Here is a 25,184-nt window from a genome sequence, read left to right as displayed (position 1 = left end):
AACATCTCAGTTCTCACTGTCTGTATGTCAAATGCTATTGCCCTGTGTGGCTAGTGGCTAGAAAATGAGAGTCGATGTGCTCGCAGAACCCCGTAATGAGACCTGCCTTGTGTTTCTTTTCCAGAAGAGAACAAAAGAGAAGTTGGTCCATGTCCTTTCTCTGTGTGGCCAAGAAGTAGGATTGAGCAAAAATCCATCAGTAAGTTCTATCATGTATCGTAGTTCCTTTGGTGCCATATCTCCTCTTTTATTGGTCTGTTTTTGCCTTTGGTCATATAATTTAGAGGATTCAACTGTGAATGACAAATATGATAGCCACTGTCTTGAGCAAACTGCTTGACTATTTCTCCCCACACCATGATTTTTTAATCACACTGAGTTCAGAAACAATGAAAGATCTTGTTGGCTGTTTCCTCGTTTGTCTGGGAATACTGTTTCTTTTCATTTTTTAAATTTCCTGGATTTTTTTTGTAAATATGCCCAGACTTTGTTACAATATACATGATCATCTCTGCTGACCACCACGTATGTCAGATATGCTCATACCTCATGGATATAATTTTACTCTCTGTACACACACTTCTTACTCTGATGTCCTTATCTTAACCACATACAATAAAGATGAAAGTAATATGTTTTTTTTACATACAAACTTCCACTGATGTTACAATAAAAAAAATTAAAACAAAAATTATGCCATCAAGCTTTTGAATGAATGGACAATTGAAATGTTATAAGTATACTTTGGAAGCTTTTATAAAATTTAGAAAAATTTGAATTATGTATGGGATTATATTATAACAAAAACAAGAAGTGTTTGCTGGTTTTACCAAGTATTTTTGTTTCACCTATATCACAGCATATTTATTATTTATGAAAAAGAAATAGCAAACTAAGTATTTTTCAACTAAAGTAAGAATTAGCAAACAAATTTCTCTGTGGAGCTATTACTAAAATTTCAAAATGGATCCACTAACATAGTTCATGAGCAGGTGAAATATGAGAAGCTCATCAAGACTTGGTAAAGTGCAAAGTGATATTCCTTATCATCTGGGAAAGCACCCCACCCAGCCATCAGCTAAGCTGGGCCTCCATTTAAGTCACCTTTTCAGTGTTATTGATCAGTGGGTTTTCTGCTGCTCTTGTAACAGTATTTAGGACAGAGGGGACAGTGGCAGAGGCAGATAGAGCCTCCAAGCCCACAGCGAAGAGACACAGTATGTTTCGTCCCTACAATGCAGCACCACCACCGAGGCCTACTTTTATTGCCATTGTGGTTGACACTTTCTCCTTCAGACTCGTACTTCTGCCCTGTGCTAAGGCCTTTTCAGCTGGAAATATTTACCTAGAGTGCATTACAAATAAGAGAAGCAGCACTAACTAGGAAAGACTGCCTTCAGCCAAGGAAATCAGAAATCTCAAGTCTTGTCTCTCTAGTTGACTAGTCCTCTCAGGGCTCTTTATCTCACAGACCCATTTGCAATCCCTGTGTAAACTGTGTTGGGGGCTGTTATGAGAGGCCGTCATACACATCATACACTATTCTTAAACACCAGAGGAAAAAAGTAAGTTTGAAATCCATTCACTCTTTTTACTTTTGAGAGGTGTTTATTGTATTTAAATTCTTATAAATGATTTGCCTACTTTTCAAGAATAACTAAGACATTATAATGGTCATACAAAGAATATTATTAATTTTCTTTAATATCAATCTATGTTCAGTAGAGGCTGGATAGCAAAACATTGACTCTCATTTACAGTTTATTATTTCTACCAAGTTCTACCAAAATGGCTCAGTGAACAGAACCTAAACGTAGAAGTTAATTTTAAAACATTAACATACTAAAGATTTTAGTGTAAAAAAATGCTTTATTAGGAGGTTGAGGCAGGCGAATTGCCTGAACCCAGGAGGCGGAGGTTGCGGTGAGCCGAGATCGCGCCATTGCACTCCAGCCTGGGTAACAAGAGCGAAACTCCGTCTCAAAAAAAAAAAAAAAAAAGCTTTATTTTGTTTTAATCTAGAGGAGAGGAATTTAAGTATAAATTATGGGCCTGGTTACTCACCTACTCTTCTGTGAACAAGTATTGTACTTTTTGGCTTGTGTTTTTATTCATTACCAGTTCTGGTTTATCTCTAAAAGGGTTAAATCCTTTGTTCCCGCAGTTTATTCTACAATAACATATCTTGGTATCCGTTCGAAAATATTATATGTATTTGATATATGTGTGTAAATGTGTATAATTTCTAACCCTAATCAGATCAGAAACAGTAGAACATTTTCCTGACTGCGCCAGTTTACACACACACACACACAATGCGTGCACGCAAACACACACACACACACACACACACACACACACACACACACACAGTATACAGTCTTTGTCCATTAAGAAGCATCAGTGTGATTCCTGAGCGTTTTCCTGGTGCATGAATTTGCGTCTTTGCCACGAGTTTAATCTGAAGGCACCTGTCCAACATAAATAATAAAAGAACATTCTAAAAATACCCACTGAAGGAATTAGGTGTGTACTGGAAATACAGTGCTATGAAAAGCCAATCACAGTTTTTCATAGCACAAACAGCCAAAGGGAGAACAGTTTCTCAGGAGAGGACTCTTGATTTGCAGGTGATTTTTTCATCGTGTGGGGATCTGGATCTACTCGAGCACCAGACAAGCTTGGTTTCTTCTGAGGACGGCGCCCGAGAGCAGGAGAACATGGATGACACAAACAGCGAACAGCAGTTTAGAGTCTTCAGAGACTTCGACTTCCTAGATGTGGAGCTGGAGGATGGAGAGGTACGGGGTAGTCTCTATCAAAATAATCCCTGCACCCTTTCCTTGACTAATGAAACCGTTCTTTTAACCTGCTAAATAATGAGTTTTTGTAACAAGATCTTTAATCGGAAAGTTGTAAACTTTACTTTGAATCAACTTATTCAAAGTACAGCAGCTAAACTTTGGCAAAAGTTACCACACCCTTCCTGTCTGAGCCCACGGCAAAAGCTGCCAAGTTATTTCTAAATGGCAAAGACCAGAGTTTCAATGACCACACAGACTGTATGTGTGTGTGTGTGTGTAGTCCCAAGCTGGACTTAAAAAAAAAATCACGAAAACATTTCAGTTCTGAGCCCGTTCACTGGAACCTTAGTAAAATATGCTAAGCGCTTAATCATTTCTAATGTGAAGTTTATCTAATTCAACTCCTTCAGAGCTTGCCTGCTACAACATGAGACCACAGCCTGAGGGATCCAACATTTTTGTGCTTGATGAAATCATTAGAACTGGAAACAAAATACAATCCACACGAGAGAGCTCTTTGCTCTGCTTAGGTCAGTGGCTGGTGTTCTAGACACTGGAGCAGCTGAATTCAAATCTCAGTGGGCAAATGCATATTTGTTTATTTTGGATGATAATCATGGCAATAAGACACTTTCAGCTATGAATCATGTTTTTGAAAACAGGCATTGAGAGGAGGAGCATCACCTGCCCCTCACCTTCATCTCAGTAGCTTAGAGGCATGTTCCACCTAAGAGGCGGTCTTTTGCCTCCTGGGATCAAAACTCAGTTCACTTAAGTGAGATTGGATTATGTAAAGGTGCCTGGGTCGTAGCCTTTGACAGTGGTGTTGTCAGCTCATGTTTAACTGCATCAGATTTCCCAAAGGGCTCTCTGCTAATCTTACAATTGAGGAGGCAGGCCCAGATCCCAAGCGTAGGATGTCCTGCAGTAGGTAGGCACCTCCTTACTTAACTACAGGTTTGTGGTAACTGATGCTTCAAGTAGCGGCTTACCTTCCCTAAAAGGATTTTATTACTGACCAACCCACTTATGTCTAGTTGAAGCCAAAGAGCCCTCCGCTTTTGTCCTTTCTGGCCCACTGATGACCCTGGATGTCTGCCCCAGCAGGAGAGAATATGTCCTCAGAATAAAGGTGTTCTTCACCAATTCTTTCCCTGGAAAACAAGCTTAGCAGACCCAGTCCTCAAGCAGTATAAAGGCACTACTATAATGTATCCTTAAAATAACTGCCAGTTTAATTTTCTCCTTGAATTGCTTAGGAACCAATCAAAAGTATTGCAGCTTTCTGTGATACATAATAAATGATAGATAAAGCATTCATGAATGCAGTGAGGATTGTTTTAAAAGTCTAAAGCAAAATACAACTGTTTTGAATACTTTCAAAATGTCTCTGAGCCAGAGCTCAGAATTCAGCTAATGTCAAAAGATCAGCTTCCTGATCTGACAACTGACCTAATGTTTGTTCTTAGGTTAAAATTCAAGCTTGGACACCTGTTTCCCTCTGGAAGTTAAACAAGGGAGGGAAAAACAGATGAAGCAAGAGAGGTATCACTTCCTGTCTCAGCCAGAGAAAAATGTTATAGGAAACGACCTAGCAGGAATGATGAAAAGCCAAGGAATCTGACACAGTTTCAGAACAGCTCACAAATTTAGTTTCTATCAAAATAAAGGAAGGAAAAATCTGGGATGCCCATTACGTAAAAATAAATATTATACTAATGTTTTTCAGGGACAAGAAATAAGGAATACTATACCTTTTTTCTAGTCTCTCTTAAAAATCACAGGGATTATTTTATTTTTCATTGTTATGATTTTATAAGAATCTGGCTGGGCACAGTGGCTCACACCTATAATCCCAGCACTCTTGGAGGCTGAGGCTAGAGGATCACTTGTGTCCAGGAATTTAAGAACCAGGCTGGGCAATGTAGCAAGCCCTTGTCTCTACAAAAAATAAAAAGTTAGCTGGGTATGATAGCATATGCCTGTGGTCCCAGCTACTCAGGAGGCTGAGGTGGGAGAATCACTTGAGCCCAGGAAGTCAAGGCTGCATTGAGCCGTGATTTGCACCACTGCACCCAGACTGGGTAACAGAGTGAGACCCTGTGTCCAAAAAAAAAAAAAAAATTAGAAGAAATTCACAGGGCTGACAGTGTACATGTTACCCAAATAAAACAAGGCATTTGAGAATGTTTTGCTGCTTCTCAGTAAAATCACAATAAGGGATTGTAACATGCTTGAGTAGAGGAGTGAAGATACCTGGACTTCAGAGTCCAGCAGCTCCAATTTCACCTGGGGCACTGACCTTAGCTGTGTGACCTTAAGCATGGACGCAGTTCCTCTGGGTTTCCATCTCTTTGTCTGGTAAGTGGGTATAAGAATACAAGTTGAGCATTTCTCATGTGAAAATTCAAAATCTAAAAAGCTCAAAAATTCTAAACTTTTTGAGCACTAATACAACATCACAAGTAAAAGATTCCAAACCTGACCTCATGTTACAGTCAAAGATTCCACACCTGACCCCATGTTATAGTCAAAATGCAGTCAAAACTTTGTTTCATGCACAAAATTATTTTAAAATTGTATAAAATGGGCAGGTGCGGTGGCTCACGCCTATAATCCCAGCACTTTGGGAGGTTGAGGCAGGCGCATCACGGGGTCAGGAAATCAAAATCATCCTGGCCAACACGGTGAAACCCCATCTCTACTAAAATACAAAAAATTAGCCAAGCATGGTGGTGCACACCTATATAGTCCCAGCTGCTCAGGAGACTGAGGCAGGGGGATTGCTTGAACGCAGGAGGCAGAGGTTGCAGTAAGCTGAGATCACTGTACTCCAGCCTGGCGACAGAGCAAGACTCCATCTCAAAAAAAAAAAAAAATTGTATAAAATTACCTTCAGGCTGTGTGTTTAAGGTGTATGTGAAACATAAGCAAATTTCATATTTAGACTTAGGTCCTATCCCCAAGATACCTCATTATGTATATGTAAATATTTCAAAATTAAAAAAAAAAAATCTGAAATCCAAAACACCTCTGGTCCCAAGCATTTTGGATAAGGCGTACTCAACCTCTACTTGCCTGTAGAGCTGACATGAGGATTAAATAAAATAACTTATGTATAGTGTCTAGCAAAGTGTCAGGTCCATAGTTGGCATTCTAAATGTTAGTCTCCTTGCACTATCGTTGGTGAATAATTTTTGTATATCCTCATCTGATAAAGTTAGGCATAGTTGGCTTTCAGATCAAAACACAGTTGTCAAAAAAGAAAGACAAGTCATTTTGTCATATCTACTTCTTTTCATTAAATAATATCTACAAGAGTTTGCCATTGAATTTTTTAGAATCTTTAAAAGGTGCTGTGTCTTTGCTATTAATTGCACATCAGCAGTAAAGAGATCACAATCACACTTTTAGCTTTGTGAACAGGCTCACGTGATGCTACCTTTATTTCCAGTTGATGACCCTCATTCGTGTTCTCATGACATTTAATAATTTTCTCACAAATACATACTTAGGCATTCCAAAAAAAAAGTGTTGAGGAAACCAAGATTGAAAGCTATTTCAGAAATTGTAGTAATGATTTGTTTTCCCAGCTGTATCATCCACAGCCAAGGGGTTTGGAATTTCTGATGTTTAATGTTGATTTTTCTCTTTGGAGAAAATTAGTGTATATTTACCTTATTTTTTAAGGTGCATCTACTAAAGTGTATATTATTAGCACTGTTAGTGTTTCGTTAACACTAAGAAAAATGTTTTTGAGTCTCTTTAATATAATCATTGTAAATAGACCTTTTGTTTGTTTTTCTGTTTATTCAATCTGCTACCCAGGAACTTCAGGTAAGATGATGCTATTTTTAATTCAGATATGCTAGTAGATGTTTTGCATCTTTGCATATTTGTAACAATATAATTGCTTTTTCCTCCCTTCCAGAATATATATGCTTATTTGTGTGCATATTTCCATTTAGGTGTGTGATAGAAAAGATCTTTTTCTTGGCTGCTCTAGTATGGAAATGTCTTCTAAAATGTAAATACATTTTTAAAACCTTTATATGCCTAGTTCTGAAAGTTGCATGATTATCTCTCTTGAAAGAAATGAAGCTTTCAAATCTGATCTATGGAAATCCTATCATTTCTCATTAAGTGGTTACACAACTGGATGGGTTTTATTGTTAGAATCTTGTATTAAAACTGAAATCGCTGGGTGCAATGGCTCACACTTACAATCCCAGCAGTTTTAGAGCTCGAGGTGGGCAGATCACTTGCGGCCAAGAGTTCAAGACCAGCCTAGCCCACATGGCAAAACGCTGTCTCTACTAAAAATACAAAAAATTAGCCATGCCTGGTGGTGCACTCCTGTTATCCCAGCTACTCAGGAGGCTGAGGTAGGAAAATCCCTTGAACCCAAGAGGCAGAGGTTGCAGTGAGCCAAGATCACATGACTGCCCTCCCACCTGGGCAGGAGAGCAAGACTCTGTCTCAAAAAAAAGAGTGAAATGAACAATGTGCATCTAACTATATACCATATATACTTTCAGTTGAATCCTTTTTTTTCCCAGGAATTAAAGGGTATCTCTGTCTCTGTGTAGTGACTAGATAACTTTTCATCCAAACCCGGACCCTTTTGAAAGTAAAAGGACATACTAATAATATTTATGCCCAAACAACAGGCATTAAAACTGGATCATCCTGGACAAATTGACCTATGATCAGTCTCTATGTATATCAGACTTACTTTAAGTAGAACATTTGGGGGAACATATTTTGACCACGGTGCACCCAAGTTTCTTCAACAATAATCTTTGACAAAGTTCTAATATGAAAAAAATGTTTCAAAAAATATTATTTCTTAACATTTCCAGCATGTCTAATTATTAATACTTTCCCATCTCAGTATAAATACTGAGTGGTTTTTAAGTTTGATAACTGACATATACAGTGTTCATCTGGACTAGCCATCCTCTGCATTTTCTCACATAGAGAAAATTGTTTTGACTTTTCACTTTGTATGTAACATAAAATACAAATCTGACATTTGGGGGAGAGGAAGGATGGAGGGTGGCTTTCCCACTGGGGCCATGCTGAGAAAGCCTGGTTGACTTTTAATTACTTTGGACTTTAACAGGCCAGACTACAAAACTGTTCCATCTCAACCTCTCAGCCACCACTAGGGAAACTGTTTCAACACTCTTGCCTCTAATGGAGATATTGCATCCACCAGCAAGACAACCAAATCTTATTCCTACAAGAACAGCTCTCCCTGCTTCCCCATTTTCACACCTGATTGGTTCAGGTCTTCAGCAGAGCTACCACCAAACCGGCAGTAGCAGCAACCTGTGCCTGGTGTAGCATTCTCCCACATGGATGTCTGTATTCCTCTGCAAGCTCATGGTTCTGTCTCAGGTGCAGCATGGGAGACCTCCAGAATCACTACCTAAGATAGTTCATCTAACCCTTCCAGTCATTTGGTACAAAAGAGTCAGTTTTGTGAATTGTGTTTATTTTTCCCTATAATTTTCACATTCTTCTCTTTTTACTCTGTATAGTTAGTATTCCGATTTTTTTTTTACACATTGAATTTTCCTTTTCTTCCTGGAACTTTTGCCTCTTTCATAGATTTTTTATTTTCTCACTGCAGTGGCTATTTTTAAAATCCCAGTGCAACAGTTAGCCATTTTCCACCAGAAAAAAAGGAAAAATATGTGGCGGTAATTTATCACACCAGATACTGGATATTAGAAACAATATTCTGAGTCTCTGCTCTCTTTTATAATCATATAGCCCTAAGAGCAATCATAAATATTATATGTGAGGATGAATAATGATAATTTGTATATCTTATCCAGATTGTGCTAAGGATTTATACCTGTTGCCTTCTACCACGAATAGCCCAAGCAGACTGTGGAAAAGCTGTGCCTCTGTTATATGACAGATCTGTGAGAATGGCAAGCTTGTTTCACTAGGAGACAGACACAATGGATCCTTAAAACAGGAAAATTAAAAATGATAATGCTCATAAGTTTAACAGTAATTTGCATCTCTTATATTATGCTGTTCACTGAGCTCTCATTAGAAAATACTGTTTTATTTTATTTCAATTAACCATCAGGCAGTGTTTCAAGTTACCACTCAGTGAAAATATTCTGTACTAGATTTTGTCAGATCATTTGTTTATGTTAAATTTTGCTTATTAGTCAGCTGAGTAATATTTCTCTTCCTTTATTCCTATCTTAACAGAGAAAAATAAAACTCAAATCCATTTCTAGAAAAAAGAAAGTCAAATACACTTACTTAGTAACTGATGGTTTGTAGAAAAAGTCTGAATGCAACTAAAAGCTTTAACACTTAAATGGTGACTTAAGCTAGTTATCAGTAATTCAAAACATACAAATCAACAATAATATTTGGGTCTGAGTGTGGTGGTTCACGCCTGTAATCCCAGCACTTTGGGAGGCCAAGATGGGTGGATCACTTGAGATCAGGAGTTCAAGACCAGCCTAGCAACATGGCAAAACCCCATCTCTACTACAAGAAATTAGGCAGGCATGGAACCCAGGAGGTGGAGGTTGCAGCAAGCTGAGATCATGGTACTGCACCACTCCAGCCTGGGCGACAGAGCCAAACTCTGTCTTAAAAAATAATAATAATAATAATATTTGGTACTGAGTCCAGGAAATTAATGATTTTCTACACTGGGACAGTTATTTAAAGATGAGCCTAAAGCAAAAGTTAAGGTGTGGCTGCTCTGGCCTCTGCATAGTGCATGCTCCATCGGACTTGGCCCAGCTGCTCTGATAGTCTTTAACTCTGCATTGTATCTGTGAAAACCGCTGTGGCAGAGACAGGCTGGAATGTTTATCTAATGCTCTTCCACTAAATACCCAAAGGATTCTGGAATGTGCTACAAGCATAGCTCCTACTTTTTTCTCCTTCTGAAAACTATACTAAACAGGGGCCGACCTCAGGGTGGTGGGGCTGACACCTATTTGAAGTTTTCATACTAACGATCTCTTTCTTACAGATTTTTTAAAGCACAGATCATTGGTAGGGTTTACCAAAATCAACGTTTAACAAAATGTAATAATTACCCACCCTGCCAAAGAAAAGTATGTGACCACTTCTACCTATGACTTCACCTGCATTTTCATGAAAATACTGTGATTTTACTACTTTTCACATCGGGTAAACAAAAGTTTTGATACCAAGTAGATGAGGGCGTAAGAGTTGATCATGACAATATTTGTTCCTAAGCTGTGACTAATTGAAAGTGTGAACGTGTGAGTGCAAGAGGATTTTGGCATAAAAAACCGGCTGATGGTGTGATTTCAGGGTGAGAGTATGGACAATTTCAACTGGGGAGTGCGCAGACGTTCTCTGGACAGCCTGGACAAGTGTGATATGCAGATTCTGGAGGAGCGCCAGCTGTCAGGAAGCACTCCCAGCCTGAATAAAATGAACCATGAGGACTCTGATGAGTCATCTGAGGAGGAGGACCTCACAGCCAGCCAGATCCTGGAGCACTCAGACCTAGTAAGTAGCACCTCTCCCACTCTAGGAATTGGGAGGCTTATTTTTTGTAATTAATGCAGGAGTATAGTTTCCAGTTGCAGCTAAAGAAACTTTCCACACCTGCTGAACTAAAATCAGAACCGTCAGGTGGTGTCTAATGGGTTCTAGCTGGCAGTCTTCTCTGTAGGTTGCAAATAGAAACAAAGACTAGGGTCCATGTGATTCACCCTGAAAGCCACCAGATTAAGGCCTAGATTTTTCCCAAATACCTTTTATGATTCTGGAATCTTTTTTAAAAAATTCCCCAGATCTCAAAGTTTGGAGATAAGATAGACATTTTGATGTGATTATCTGAAAATACCTGGATTACTAGCTGCTATGTTTAAGGTCCAATGTGGAAGTTGAAGAGTTAAGACATATTAACTAACAACTAGAGAATAATTGGAGCTTTTAAAGAATGGGAACTCTATACTGTTTAATTTCCTTTGCTTTTTAAATAGATCATGACTCTCTCCCCCTCTGAAGAGACAAATCCCATGGAGCTGCTCACCACAGCCTGTGACTTGGCCCCTGCAGACCCTCATTCCTTTAACACCAGAATGTCCAGCTTTGATGCTCCCTTGCCTGATATGAATAATCTGCAGATTTCTGAGGGTTCAAAGGTGAAGAGATTTTAGCGATGATGATTTGTAGTATCCTTTTAAAAAAAAGCACTTCCAATTTTCTGAGAATTCTTAAGGGGTCTCAAGTAGAGATACTATCATTTTATTTGTCTCTTTTTAAAAATAATAGAAGTTTGTGCACCAGAGCCTATGTTTTGAAGTTGTTTTACCCCCACAAACTTGAGCAGCCATCTTCTTCTTGGCTGAAAGACTTGATTTGAGGTCTTTTTAAAATGAGACATTTTGCATAAACACTACTGGTGGATGGCAAAACCAGTGGTGTATGTCTGAGATTGCTGTGACTGGGAAACTGCTCATCTTTGTCATGACTTTTATAAAACAATATGCTAAGTGAGGTGTGGGTGTATGCACATATTTGGGGAAATTTTTTCCTATGTAGGAAACAATTATACAATTTGTACATTGATTCAGTACTTGCCTTTTGGCATACTATCAGAATTTTTAATGTCAATCACAGTCTTATGCCAGATTCACACAAAACTCTTCTCACCAGACTCTGTAAGGAGAAAATAATAATAGGTTTAATTTTCTTAATTAAAAAACAAATCTAACAGCATGTATTTCATTTAAAGTTTGTTTTATTAAAATGTTCTGAAAACCATCCACTTGCATGCTATGTCCACATCTAGGCCCATCAGTATAGAATTGTATTTCCTTATAGTAGAAATACCAAAATAATCTATTGCTATTAGGATAGAGTCAAGCACTCTTTATTCTGAGTTTGGTTATTGTTGTGCAAGTTCAAAAGAAAAAATAAAATTGAAAAAAATGTTATAAAAGTATATTCCTTCTGACATTTCTAATGGAAAAATATAATATTGGCTATTCTATATTCTCTGATAGTGTAGTAAAAATAGATCAGAAATCAAGGAAAATCTATGTGCTTTAAACCAAGGGCAATCACTAAATTGCAAATACCTAAAAATATTGAAGCTTAAAATAGTAATTATTTCCAAGATTGCCTTATTGCAAAGCTACTATTATCAGGATTCCTGGAATTAGCAGAGTTCTTTTTAGCCAAATATGATAAAAACCCAGAAAGAAAAGTTGTCTAAGTTAAAATCCTAAGATTATGAAATTAAATTTCATAGAAAAAACATCACAAAAGATATGTGAAGTTATTAGCATTTGATATTTCTCATTGTTAATATGGTCATTTACTCAATTTTTCTATTTTAAATGCTGAAAACATACAGATTTCTCATAGGAGGTACTCATAAAAAGGGGTAGCCCAACACGGTGGCTCATGCCTGTAAACCCAGCACTGTGGGAGGCCAAGGTAGCTGGATCATGAGGTCAGGAGTTCAAGCCAGGATGGCAAAACCCCATCTCTACTAAAAATACAAACAAATTAGCTGGGCATGGTGGCAGGTGCCTGTAATCCCAGCTACTGGGGAGGCTGAGGCAGAGAATTGCTTGAACCTGGGAGGCGGAGGTTGCAGTGAGCAGACAGCACACCACTGCACTCCAGCCTGAGCAACAGAAGGAGACTCTGTCTCAAAAAAAAAGTACTACCTAAGTAATAGATCTGTTCTACCAAGAAAATGTCAAGTCCCATTTCTGAAGAGCTATCCCTTCAGAATTCAGTTTCTCATATAAGCTGCATTTCTACAATGGTTGATATATCTACGATATTAGAGAAAATAAAATGTATTTTAATAAGAACTCATCCCTTCTCTAATGGATTAAGTATATGTACGCTAATAACCTAGACCAGGCACCAACGGCCAGCCCTGTTGGCAGCACTGTAGTTTTAAAAAGCAGAAAAAAGCAGATACGGATAAACATCTCAAACTCAGTTTTTACCAGCAATTCCTCCACAGACATGAGATGTCTTATTTCCTTAATATATTTTTACCATTCCTGGTAATTTTCCCTACAATTCTAGAGTCAAAGTTTAATATGTATATTATATATATATTTACACACTGAATGAGTGGACAGATGTAACTCGTGATAAGGCTCTAATTCATAGACACTTCTATTTTGCCTTTTGTTTTTAAGAAAATGACTCACTGTAACGTGCATATTTCTTCCTCTCCCTTCTGATCTGTAATCCAGTTGTCTTCCTTCCTCTCCTGAAGAACAATCAGTCCTCCTTTTCCCCCTGGCCCAGGCCCAAACCTAGCCTCTTTTTCCATTTTACTTGCATGTCTCTTTCCTGCCTCTCACTGATCCTGGTTCTGCCTGCCCTAGAGCCCTTTCATTGTCCTGCTCATTCCACATTTTGTAGTCAGGTAAGAGCAGACACGCATATCTGTTATTTTCAAGGGGTATTCTTGAGGGTAAAGCATACATGCAAATGGATCTTAGAGGACCCCCTATGTGGAAAGGCCGAGCAACCCAACAGGCTCAGGGAAGGACTCTGGATCACTCGTGCACACCACAGGTATCCTGGGCATCTACTGTGCCAGGCCCTGATGATTCCTCATTCCATTGGGGAAGGGATTCTATATTAGAGAATTAGCTCTGGATAGGCTTGCTTTACAAGGCTGGGTTTGGACATGGAAGGAGTTTTGAATCCAAAGGCAGTGTTTCTTGTCTTAGCTCCAACTCTGACTGTGGACCTGATATTAGACAAGTCCCTTTCCTACATGGAGCACTGTTTCCTCATCTGCAAAATGTGGAGGTTGGATTGGAAGTCTTGATGGTCTTTTCCAAGTTTACCGTTCATAGCCTATAAGCATGGGCCAGGTATGAAAATCTGTTGAGAGCCCCTGTGGGGACCTTTTTTTTTTTTTTTTTTTTTTTTTTGAGACAGAGTCTCACACTGTCGCCAGGTGCTAGGCTGGAGTGCAGTGGCACAATCTTGACTCACTGCAACCTCCGCCTCCCGGGTTCAAACAATTCTCCTGCCTCAGCCTCCCAAGTAGCTGGGACTACAGGCACACGCCACCACACCCAGCTAATTTTTGTATATTTAGTAGAGATGGGGTTTCACCATGTTGGCCAGGATTGTCTCGATCTCTTGACCTTGTGATCCACCCGCCTCAGCCTCCCAAAGTGCTGGGATTATAGGATTGAGCCACCGCGCCCAGCTCCCTGTGGGGACTTTTATGGAAGAGATTGAAAAGAAGATAAAGAATGAACAGTACTTCAGAGAATTCCTGAGTCCAGCCTAGAAATGGACTATACTGTAGCTAGAAAACACACGCCCCCGTTTCTATCACCATCAGCATTTCATTCTCTCTGATTTGTTCCATAGTTGAACAGGTTGTCCCGTATATATTCTTACACATTGGGGAATTCTTCTGTCTTTTTATTCTTCCAGGCCGAAGCTGTTCGTGAGGAGGAGGACACCACCGTGCATGAGGATGATCTTTCCAGTTCCATCAATGAACTCCCAGCAGCTTTTGAATGCAGTGACAGCTTTAGCCTGGACATGACTGAGGGGGAAGAAAAAGGCAATCGGGCACTGGACCAGTTTACCCTGGCGAGGTAATGGAGCCCTTGGCATATGTGAGTGGTGTGAATGTTCATGGTACATTGTATTGCATTCACACTCTAGTTAAATGTCACACTTGCACTGCTGGGACATCCTAATGAAGGAGTCCAAAGTGACATGTGTCGTGGTGGGCTCTCAGCTGAGTCAGTCATCCAACCCCATTGTAGGGCCTCACGTGGAACAAAGAAAGGACACTTACATATGAATTCATAAGGCCAGAAAGCAATGTAAAACACCAAGGAAGAGCCTGGGAAACATGGTCCAGACCTTTTAAGCTTTGAAGATAAGCAACACTTGGCAAGCCTTGGAAATAAGCTCTTTCCATTTGGAGTTAAAACACTGGAACAAGAGGCTCTTTATATATTAAATACCTACTCCTTAAGTGGGCATCTTTTGGCCTGGTGGCTGATATTTTTTAGGCTAGTGAGATATACAAACAGAAAAAAAAATGTGAAGAGAAATAGATAAAAATATCAGAGGTTAGACTAATCCAGCATCTAGAATAAATCAGAAATAATAATGCCACAGGTCTACTTCAGGAAAAGAAAGTCGAGATCCTAAAATTACTCTTCTGAAAGTTGAAAATAAGAACTAAGTTAAAGCTTCTGATATGCTAGACAAAGGCCTTCTGTTACAGTGAGCGATATCTGTCCGTCAAAGGAAAAGGTTAAGGTAATAACTAGAGAAGAATTTGACTTTTCATGTTGTATTCATTATCTCTTCTTTCTTCCTGCCTCTCTGTCTCTCTGTCTCTGCATATCTCTGGTTTCCTTGTCTCCTCCACCTTTGTCTTGCAGGCATTTGTGCATACGCATTTATTAATATTCTCCCTCCAGAAAGGAAAAATTAGAAGATTCAAAATTTTTATAATTTTTCAAAGTGAAAAATGAAGAATGAAACTGCCAAAGCATAGGAACTGTGGTTTACTTTGGGGCATGGCCTCTGTGAAAGTGAGAGGCCCTTGCTGAAGGCTAAAAAAGGCACCAAGTCTATAGAAAGGGAATCAGAAATGGAGGAATCACAGAAATTCTAGAGGTGCAAATTCTGTTTCCTTGAATCATAAAAGAATCTCAGTGACCTCTGGCCGGGCGCAGTGGCTCTCACCTGTAATCCTACCACTTGGGGAGGCCAAGCTGGGTGGATCACTTGAGGCCAGGAGTTCAAGACCAGCCTGGCCAACATGGTGAAATACCATCTCTACTAAAAATACAAAAATTAGCTGGGTATGGTAGCACACGCCTGTAATCCCAGCTACTCTGGTGAATGAGGCACAAAAATAGCTTGAACCCGGGAGGCAGAGGTTGCAGTGAGCTGAGATCACGCCACTGCACTCCAGCCTGGGCAACAGATCAAGACTTAAAACAAATAAACCAAAAAAAATTGCAGTGACCTCTGAATGAAAGCCAAGTCCCCAAAGCAACTTCAAAAGGAAGAGTGGGTAGAAAAGTTACCTCATTTTGCTGACTCTCAGCATCAGAAGATATAAAGCCCAGTATAGGATGATAAGGATATCACTTCCTGACATAGTTGTTTTCATTTTTTCCAGCTTTGGAGAAGGTGACAGGGGAGTCTCTCCCCCTCCCTCACCCTTCTTCTCAGCCATCCTTGCCGCCTTTCAGCCCGCAGCCTGTGACGATGCCGAGGAGGCCTGGCGCAGCCACATCAACCAGCTTATGTGCGACTCGGACGGCTCCTGTGCTGTGTATACATTTCATGTGTTCTCCTCTTTGTTTAAGGTATGCGTGCTCACTGAAAGTGCAGAGGACTTTATTTCTTAGGGGAGCCAGGTGGCTTCGACTTTAAGGAGAGGTTGCCCTTTTGTTCTGGGGTTATACTACTGTATTTTCTCCCTACATACCCCTAAATTTCCCCTTTATCCAATGCTGGGGAAGATGAACGCTGGAAGCTATGAAGACGAGGTTGTAGGGGAAGATTTGTTGATGTGGAAATGTGGTGACCAGTATTGTAGTTTAAAATTTCTTCTACTCACCCTTAATCTCGTCATCCTTCTCAGCGTGATATTGATGATTTAGGCTGCCATGAAGTACCTTTCAATCCTGCCTTTCTGGCTGTTATTGACATCACCAGTCCTCAGCATCCATGACATAGTACCATTAAGGGGAATGTTCTGCCAAGCCTATCCTCCATCCCACCCCCCTTTACCTCCCTTTTGTTTTCATTTTATCTTTCTTTTCCTTGTCTTTTCTCAGTTTCCCACTCTGTAAATTCCTTAGCATGCGAGCCATAGCTGTGAGCACTTGCTTACTCCCTTTAGTTGCTTTTGAGCAAGTGAAGGCATTCTTGCTGTTGTAGCAGCTTCCTGTGCACTGCAGATTTCGTTTTATGAAATGGAAAAATGCCTCCTACTTGGTCGATCTTAAGTGTCAGGCTGATCTAACAACTGCCTCTCCGGTGAGAACCACGGCCCCACTGTCCAGTGTCTTCGTGCACACTGTAGTCAATGTCCCTGCCTCCAGAGGGGTGCAGTACCACATTTGGCCAGCAGGGTGCCGGTGACATTTCAACCCCACTTCCGATCCCTCAGCAGACACCTAGCATCTTGCACACACAACTAACTCTGGGGCAGTCTTATGTGTGGACACCTTAAATCTTGCTTGTTACCTCATAGCACACTTACAATGACTGCTTCCTATTAACTCCTCTATGCATCTTTCTGTAAACTTTTGTCCTCCAAATTTCATTAAACAATTGGCAGGTACAGGAGGCAGCAAAAGAGAGAAACATGCCTTGCTGTGAAGAAAGTCCAGAGCTCTTTGAAGGTCATCACAGTTAACTAGACCTCTGTCTGAGCTTGAGACAGGTATTGACTTTGAAAATGGCAATGCTGGGGATAATGAAGACTGAAAGCCAAGAAGATGAGGTTGTAGGCGAAGATTTGTTGATGTGGAAACATGGTTACCAATATTATAGTTTTTTTGGTTTGTTTTTTTTTTTTTGAGATGGAGTTTCGCTCTTGTTACCCAGGCTGGAGTACAGTGGCGCGATCTCGGCTCGCTGCAACCTCTGCCTCCTGGTTCAGGCAATTCTCCTGCCTCAGCCTCCTGAGTAGCTGGGATTACAGGCACGCACCACCATGCCCAGCTAATGTTTTGTATTTTTAGTAGAGACAGGGTTTCACCATGTTGACCATGATGGTCTCGATCTCTTGACCTCGTGATCCACCCGCCTCAGCCTCCCAAAGTGCTGGGATTACAGGTGTGAGCCACCGTGCCTGGCCACCAATATTATAGTTTTAAGAGAAAGGTGGTTTTAAAAAAAACCCAGAGTAGTATTCCTTTTTTTTAAATGCCTAGAAAATAGTGGAAATTATACACCAGAATATCACTATGTCTTCTCAGGGTAATGAGATTTAGTGTGTTTTTATTTCCTTCTTTTTACTTTTTTTCAATTTCTTTTTTTTTTTTTGAGACAGAGTCTTGCTCTGTCACCTATGCTGGAGTGCAGTAGTGTGACCTCGGCTCACTGCAACTTCCGCCTCCCAGGTACAAGCGATTCTCCTGCCTCAGCCTCCCAAGTAGCTGGGATTACAGGCATAAGTCACTCTGCCCAGCCAATTTCCTATTTTTCTATAATAAAAATGCTTTTATTTCAGCATTTTCCTTAAGCATATTTTTAATAACTCATTAAACAACTGCCACGGATAATACAAAGGAAAAAAATGGAAAGGAACTGTGTAGTTCCAACTTTGAATAGTTTTGAATTTTGGATGAGTGACTAGATAGAACAGTTAGAATCTAGTTAAATTTGTGTAGATGTTGAGTTCTGTTGAGTATATCATGGGAGAGAGACAATAATTTAGTTGGATTGAGGGAAAAGACCCTCTAATCACCTTCAGAAAGAGCCATGGCCAAAGGGAAAAGCAGGAAGTGCAAAACTAAAATTATGTCCCTCTTAAGTAGGTTGAGAAGTCTTGGGGACTAGGAGACTCCACAAGTAAAATGGCCTTAAAATAGCATTTCAGCATTTCAGTGGTCAGTGTCCCTTGACTCAGTTCTGCCCTGAGGTAAATGGCATTGCACAGGTTGCTGGGCATGGTAATTTCTTTTTATGGTATGGGAAGGTGCCTCCACTTAGTAACCCTTAAGAATCAGGCCAGTCTGGCCTGGTGCAGTGGCTCATGCCTGTAATTCCAGCACTTTGGGAGGCCGAGATGGGTGGATCAGAAGGTCAGGAGATCAAGACCATCCTGTCTAACATGGCAAAACCCTGTCTCTACTAAAATACAAAAAAGTAGCTGAGCATGTTGGCACGTGCCTGTAATCCCAGCTACTTGGGAGGCTGAGGCAGGAGAATCGCTTGAATCTGGGAGGCGGAGGTTGCAGTGGGCCAAGATTGTGCCACTGCACTCCAGCCTGGCAACAGAGCGAGACTCTATCTCAAAAAAAATCAGGCCAATCTAACAACTGCCTCTCTAAGATTACTTATTATTCTGTTATTCTAGTGAGCAGAGGGTTAGGCAAAACTGAAATAATGTACCTTAAATAATTTCAAATTCAGGATGGCATATTTTCAGCTAACATAAAAGTGAACTCTGTTTTTGAGCCTGGGGACCCTTCTTACAATCCATTTTTTGGAGAATTATACACCAGTAGTGCAGATAACTACTTGGACTAGCTCACTTGGTGTCTTACTTGTGGTACTCTTTCAACTTTTTCAATTTACTCTAAGTGAAAACCTACTAGAAACTTGAATGGGCAAATTAATGTCATGTTGAGATTAACCTGGGGCTGGAGGAGATGTTAGGCTTAAGACAGAAAACAATTGACTGCTAAAAGGTAAGAATTCTAGAAATACTGTAAACATAAAGCCATATTGAAATTTTAAAGCAAACTACCAGAAAGTTACTATTTGAGGTAAGTTTAATGTTAAAGATTGAGAGGCAAAGCAACCTTCTGATGAGGTGTCTCAACTGAGACACCTATAACTATTAGTTATAGTTTTCTAAAAGCTATTTTTTTTTTTTGAGATGGAGTTTCACTCTTGTTGCCCAGGCTAAAGTACAATGGTGTGATCTCGGTTCACTGCAAACTCTGCCTCCCGGGTTCAAGTGATTCTCCTGCCTCAGCCTCTCACACAGCTGGGATTACAGGCATGCACCAGCATACCCGGCTAATTTTGTATGTTTAGTAGAGACAGGGTTTCATCTTGTTTGCCAAGCTGGTCTCGAACTCCTGACCTCAGGTGATCCACCCACTTTGGCCTCCCAAAGTGCTGGGATTACAGGTGTGAGCCACTGCGTCCCAGCCTCTAAAAGCTATTTTTAAAGAATGATTAATAATGCATATTTAAGTTTGGCTGTTATGGTCATTTTTATTAGAGTTATTGGACAATTCATGCTTAATTAGACAGTCCTGAACCATACTTTCTCTCTGCCTGGAATGGTCATCTCCCCTTGTCCCTGCACTTTCAGTTACATTCACAGTGCTGATTGGGTGTCACTTCAGTGAGCAAAGCCTTCTGTTACATCTTACTCCCTTCCCCCGACATCTCGGGATTTTGTACTTGCATCCGTTACACTTGTCACTCTGTATGATAATTACTTGTTTAGGTGTCCGTCTCCCATGAAGAGGGCAGGTAAACAGTGCCTTGCTCACCTTGATTTCTGACAGTTTCTAACATACACTAGATGCTCAGTAGATGTAGAAAGAATACATAGAAACCTTAAACACACAGCTTCTGACTTCATGCCAGTAGACCAGCAGGTTCATTACCAAGACTGACAGGTCAGCCATGGCCCACAGCTGCAGTCACCACTCAGCCTGACTTCCTCTCCCATGTACCCAGGTATGCGGGTAGTATCAGGAAGGCAGGAGGGAGGCCCTGTCACCACCCTCTACGTGCCTGGCACCTGGCAGCCTACCAGTTGAGATGCTGGTGAGGTATAAAGAGAAAAGAGTTGTATGGGATGGTGATTTCCATGTGGAAAAGAGTACAATGAAGTCAGACTAACCTTTGACATTAAACCTACCTATATGTTCAAATCCCAGTTCTGGCCACTTACTAGCCTGCCAGGCCTACACACAGTCCTTAAGTTCTCCAAGCTTCATTGTCCTCCACTGTACAATGGAAGTGAAAACAACATCTATGAGTTTTATCTTTCAACGACTGGTTATGAGAGCTTACATGGAGAAACAGCTCAGGCCGTGCATCTAGCAGGCCATCAGCACAGGCTGGCTGCTCTTCCTCATGGTCATTGGCATGTCCTTTGTGGCCCTGCCCCCTCCACAGAGTCTGGACCCTCTGGTGAGAACCCAGGAGTGACTGACTGCCCACCAGAGAGTTCTGCAGCCCTGCCTGTGTGCCAAGAGCCACCTCTCCTGGGGATTCTCTAGCCACTTCTGAGAGAATACTCAGACTGCAGGAGCCAGACCTAGAGAGAGCAAAGCTAACTCCCAAATGATAAAACTGTGGCTATAGGAGTGAAAGGCCTCAGACATCCCATCCAATGTCCTCACAGAAAATGACCCCTTCCCCTGAGAGGGGCTGATGTGCCATTTATTGTCTGATAACAGTTAACTCTCTAGGATCTTTCACCACCCAGCAGCAAGGCAGTGGGTTCAGGTTTCATAGCGTCCACTGTGCAGAGAGCAGAGCAGTTGTGGAGGGAGGGAAAAGAAAGTACTAAAAATTAAAATGCAAATGAGCTGGGAGGTGGGGCCAGGCCTGGGCCCTGGAGGGGGCGCTCATTTGGATTTGAATTTCTTTTTCATCAGTGTATTAAATCAATCACCTTGTGGAGCTTATCTGCAATAATAATATTATTTTTTAATGTGTGGCTACTATTTTGCTTTTTAATATTATATTTAGCCTTAAGAACTTTCTCAACCCTGATCAAATGCTATATGAAAGGAATACTGAGAACAAAATTGGCATTAATAAAATATGCTGGAATGCAACACATTTCACACCTGCATTCTGGCTGTTATGAATCATTTGTCATTTCCTCACCATGTCTGTTTACTGTTTTCCAACATTTCCCTGTAAGCATGAATACAATGCTTCTGTGTTTGGTTGGATTTTGGAAGAGGTAGGAAAGAGGTCATTGCAAAAATAATTTCGTTTTAAAAATAAGGAAATGGTTTCTGTTGTTCCAGTATGTACATTTTTCCAAGTGTCTCAGTCATTGTATTTTCTGCTCTTACGTGAGAATATCATCATCTTGTGTCACTTAAGGTCACCAATTTACATAATGTGTGATGGAATTCAGAAGAAGAAAAAACTGAATTTATATCCCCTAAATGTCACTGACTTTATATTGGCTCTGAAGTTTCCTGGTAGATCCAGTCTTCTCTGTATAAGAAAAAGTAAGCTAGGATCTTACCTTATCCTTAGGTACTAAGGAAAGAACTGCACACTATTTGGGGACCTGAATCCTAACCCCAGCTCTGCCACTCAACTAGCTATGCAATGATAGACATGGAATTTCAAGTTTCTTTCAGCTCTAACATTGTCAGTTTTGGGTCTTTTATTTAATTGACACAAAACCAACTTAACACCACAGAGATGAGTATGTTATACATTCTACCAAGATTCTCAGATATAATAAATAAATAATATGCAATATGGTTGGCATTTTTCTAATATAACTTATAAAGAACCAAAAGCCTGCTATTGTTTGGGGGACATGCTAATTTCCCCTTAACAGGACAGGTAGTATTTTTTATGGATTAGGCTTGACAACCCAAAAAGTATTAACATCATTGGGGAAAGCCAATGCCTAGCACTGGAATTCTTTTTGCTTTTCTTTTTTTTTTTTTTTTTTTTGTTACATAGTTTGTTCTTTTGTTAAAGACATTATTGTACAAAGGCTAGGTGTGGTGGCTTATGCCTGTAATCCTACCACTTTGAGAGGCTGAAGCAGGAGGACTGCTTGAGTCCAGGAGTTCAAGACCAGCCTGGGCAACAGAGCAAGCCCCATCTCTACAAAAAAACATTTAAAAAAATCATCTAGGTATGGTGGCATACCCCTGTGGTACCAGCTACTTGAGAGGCTGAGGTGGGCGGATTGCTTGAGCCCATGAGTTCTAGGCTACAGTGAGTCATGTTTGTGCCACTGCACTCCAGCCTGAGTGACAGAGCAAGACTTCATCTCAAAAACAAAAAACATTGTTCGCTAGAAGTTCAGGGGAGTAAGTGTTCTTATTTTGGCACTGACACAGGCACAGTGAATCAGATTCTTATGTTTTTTGTTTTTTTTTTTCCTTAGGTAGTATAGGAGAAGCAGTCAACTTTAGGAAGCAATCGAGATTATGGAAGGATTGTGAACTTTGGAGTCAGATCCATCCTTACTCATTCGCTTACTAGTTGTGTGGCCTTAAGCGAGTCATTTAACCTCTCTTAACTTCAGCTTGTTCATCTGGTGATGAGGATTAATGAGTGATAGATATATAAGCGCTAGGACAAAATTAGGCTCAGTTGAGACACCTCACCAGACATGTCCTCAGAGGAAGAGAGGTCCCATTCTGTATTTACTACTTTACTCTTCAGAGGCTCAGATGCACAATTCTCATGCTCTGTCTCAAGGAGCTCTGATCCTGGGAAGCAGAAAAGAGTTACACCTCTTGACCTTTTTCATCTTGTCCACATTGAAGTCATCTCTTTTCTCTGATCTGACAAACATGCAAGGAAGACTTAGACTCTGATTGGCACTAATCCCAAACAAAAAGAAAAGCAGTCTTTATCAAAAAGATTATACAGGCTTAGCATCCCAAATACAAAAATCCAAAATGTTCTAAAATCTGAAACGTTTTGAGTACCAATGTGACACCCAAAGGAAATGCTCATTGGAGCAACTCAAGGGATTATGGATCTGCAAATATTTCAAGTCCAAAAAAATCCAAAACTGGAAATTCTTCTGGTCCCAAGCATTTCAGAGAAGGATACTCACCCTGCACAAGCATCCACACACTGGGAAATGGCATTTTAGGAAGAAACATCCGCACTGAATCATTACTTAGTTGATTTAACATAAACATTCATTCTGTTCCCCTCCCCTGTTACCCTAAGGACCCGTTTTCACGTGATATTTTTATAAAGATTTAAAAGTAGAGCCGGGCATGATGGCTCAAGCCTGTAATCCCAGCACTTTGGGAGGCCGAGGCAGGTGGATCACGAGGTCAAGAGATCGAGACCATCCTGGTCCACATGGTGAAACCCCATCTCTACTAAAAATACAAAAAATTAGCTGGGCATGGTGGGGCGCGCCTGTAATCCCAGCTACTCAGGAGGCTGAGGCAGGAGAATTGCCTGAACCCAGGAGGTGGAGGTTGCGGTGAGCTGAGATCGCGCCATTGCACTCCAGCCTGGGTAACAAGAGCGAAACTCTGTCTCAAAAAAAATAAAATAAAATAAAAGTAGAGTTTTTTTTCCATTAATAATCCTATATTATCTTCTTGAAAATTGCTGAGAGTAGATTTTAAGTATTTTCACTACCAAAAAAATATGTGAGGCAATGCATGTTAATTAGCCCAATTTAGCCATTTCACAGTGTACACATATTTCAGAACATGTTACAGACAGTGAAGATACACAATGTTTATGTCAAGTAAAAAAAATCAGTTAACATAATTGAAATGTAAAAAAGAAACTGCCCCTCCCCCCAAAATATTTTTATCACATATAAGTTGAAGTTGAACTTGACCTTTACAAATGGTCACTATTTTGCCTTGCAGAATATTCAGAAAAGGTTCTGCTTCCTAACTTGTGATGCAGCCAGTTACCTTGGAGATAACCTCCGGGGAATCGGATCCAAATTTGTCAGCTCTTCCCAGATGCTCACCTCCTGCTCTGAATGCCCTACACTTTTTGTGGATGCAGAGACTGTGAGTATCCACGCACTGCTCTGACAGCAAAGGGCCTGCGCAATTTACAGTGTAGAACTTCAGGTAGCAGGTTTGCGCTGTGGTTTGTTTTAAAAATACCTTCAGTGTTGTAAGCAGCGCTGTATTGTGATATGACTCCCAAAGGCCTCCAGGTCTACAGCATAATTACTGCACATGGCCAGTCCAGGCCAAGGCAGAGCCATTTCACAGAATTAGGAGAAAAATCCACCTCTGTGTTCCCTCTGCATTCGTGGCACTGCTCTCTGATGCCTCTGACTTTCATAGCTGTGCATATATGGTCAGATAACCTCCTTGAGCTGACATAGCCAGTGCCCATAATGCCAGGTTACCCAGTCAAATGGGTCTTCAGAGGCAACATGTCATCAGTTTCCCCACCCCGAAGTCTCTAACAGAGCTACTGCCCTCTGGATTTACCCAGCTCAGATTGCAAAAGATGAGTTTAAAGAATAATCAAAACAGTCTCTGGCTGATGGCAAACGTGGCTTTATGCATGTAACTCCCAGGGACTCATGAGCTCCTGGAGGGTGGGAGTTGTGTGATACCTTTCTTTCTATCGCTTGTCATGTGACAGAATCACCACATGCTCAGTAACTCCTGAGGTTTAGAACCAGTGTGGATGTGCTTTGATTTTAAAAGTCTCTGAAGAGTCAGTCCTACCTGACTAACTGGTGGCCGTCTTGTAGCAAAGAATACAATATGAAAAATCATTCTGTCTTAAATGACTTAAGGTATAGATTAAGTACAAAATCAGTTTGAAAGTCTTTTTGGAGGTTTGTCCTCATACTGCTTGGAGTATTATTGGGTGATGACAGTAGAAGTCATGTATAAAATGGAAACCATATCTTAATGTGGGCTTCTATGGAATACTTGGTATGTCTTA

At 40.5% G+C, this 25,184-nt stretch overlaps 1 protein-coding gene across 9 annotated transcripts in view; it reads left to right on the top strand.

Annotated features, from left to right (window-relative positions):
• Positions 1-25,184, top strand: part of FRY (FRY microtubule binding protein) — a 450,912-nt gene that overhangs the window by 402,426 nt on the left and 23,302 nt on the right. For 8 of the 9 annotated variants that reach the window (XM_074387881.1, XM_074387877.1, XM_074387876.1 and 5 more), the window contains 7 exons: positions 125-199; positions 2,631-2,801; positions 10,134-10,334; positions 10,814-10,975; positions 14,268-14,434; positions 15,988-16,177; positions 24,134-24,283. In XM_074387881.1, the coding sequence (XP_074243982.1) occupies positions 125-199; positions 2,631-2,801; positions 10,134-10,334; positions 10,814-10,975; positions 14,268-14,434; positions 15,988-16,177; positions 24,134-24,283 (1,116 nt within the window). Of the gene's footprint in view, positions 1-124; positions 200-2,630; positions 2,802-10,133; positions 10,335-10,813; positions 10,976-14,267; positions 14,439-15,987; positions 16,178-24,133; positions 24,284-25,184 lie in introns of those variants that run through there. The other variant, XM_074387882.1, reaches the window with a different exon arrangement.

The sequence above is a fragment of the Saimiri boliviensis genome, chromosome 16, assembly GCF_048565385.1.
Source record: "Saimiri boliviensis isolate mSaiBol1 chromosome 16, mSaiBol1.pri, whole genome shotgun sequence".
In the NCBI taxonomy this organism is placed as follows: domain Eukaryota; kingdom Metazoa; phylum Chordata; class Mammalia; order Primates; family Cebidae; genus Saimiri; species Saimiri boliviensis.
The sequence above is the reverse complement of the archived record's forward strand: the minus strand, read 5'-3'. Positions and strand labels throughout refer to the sequence as shown.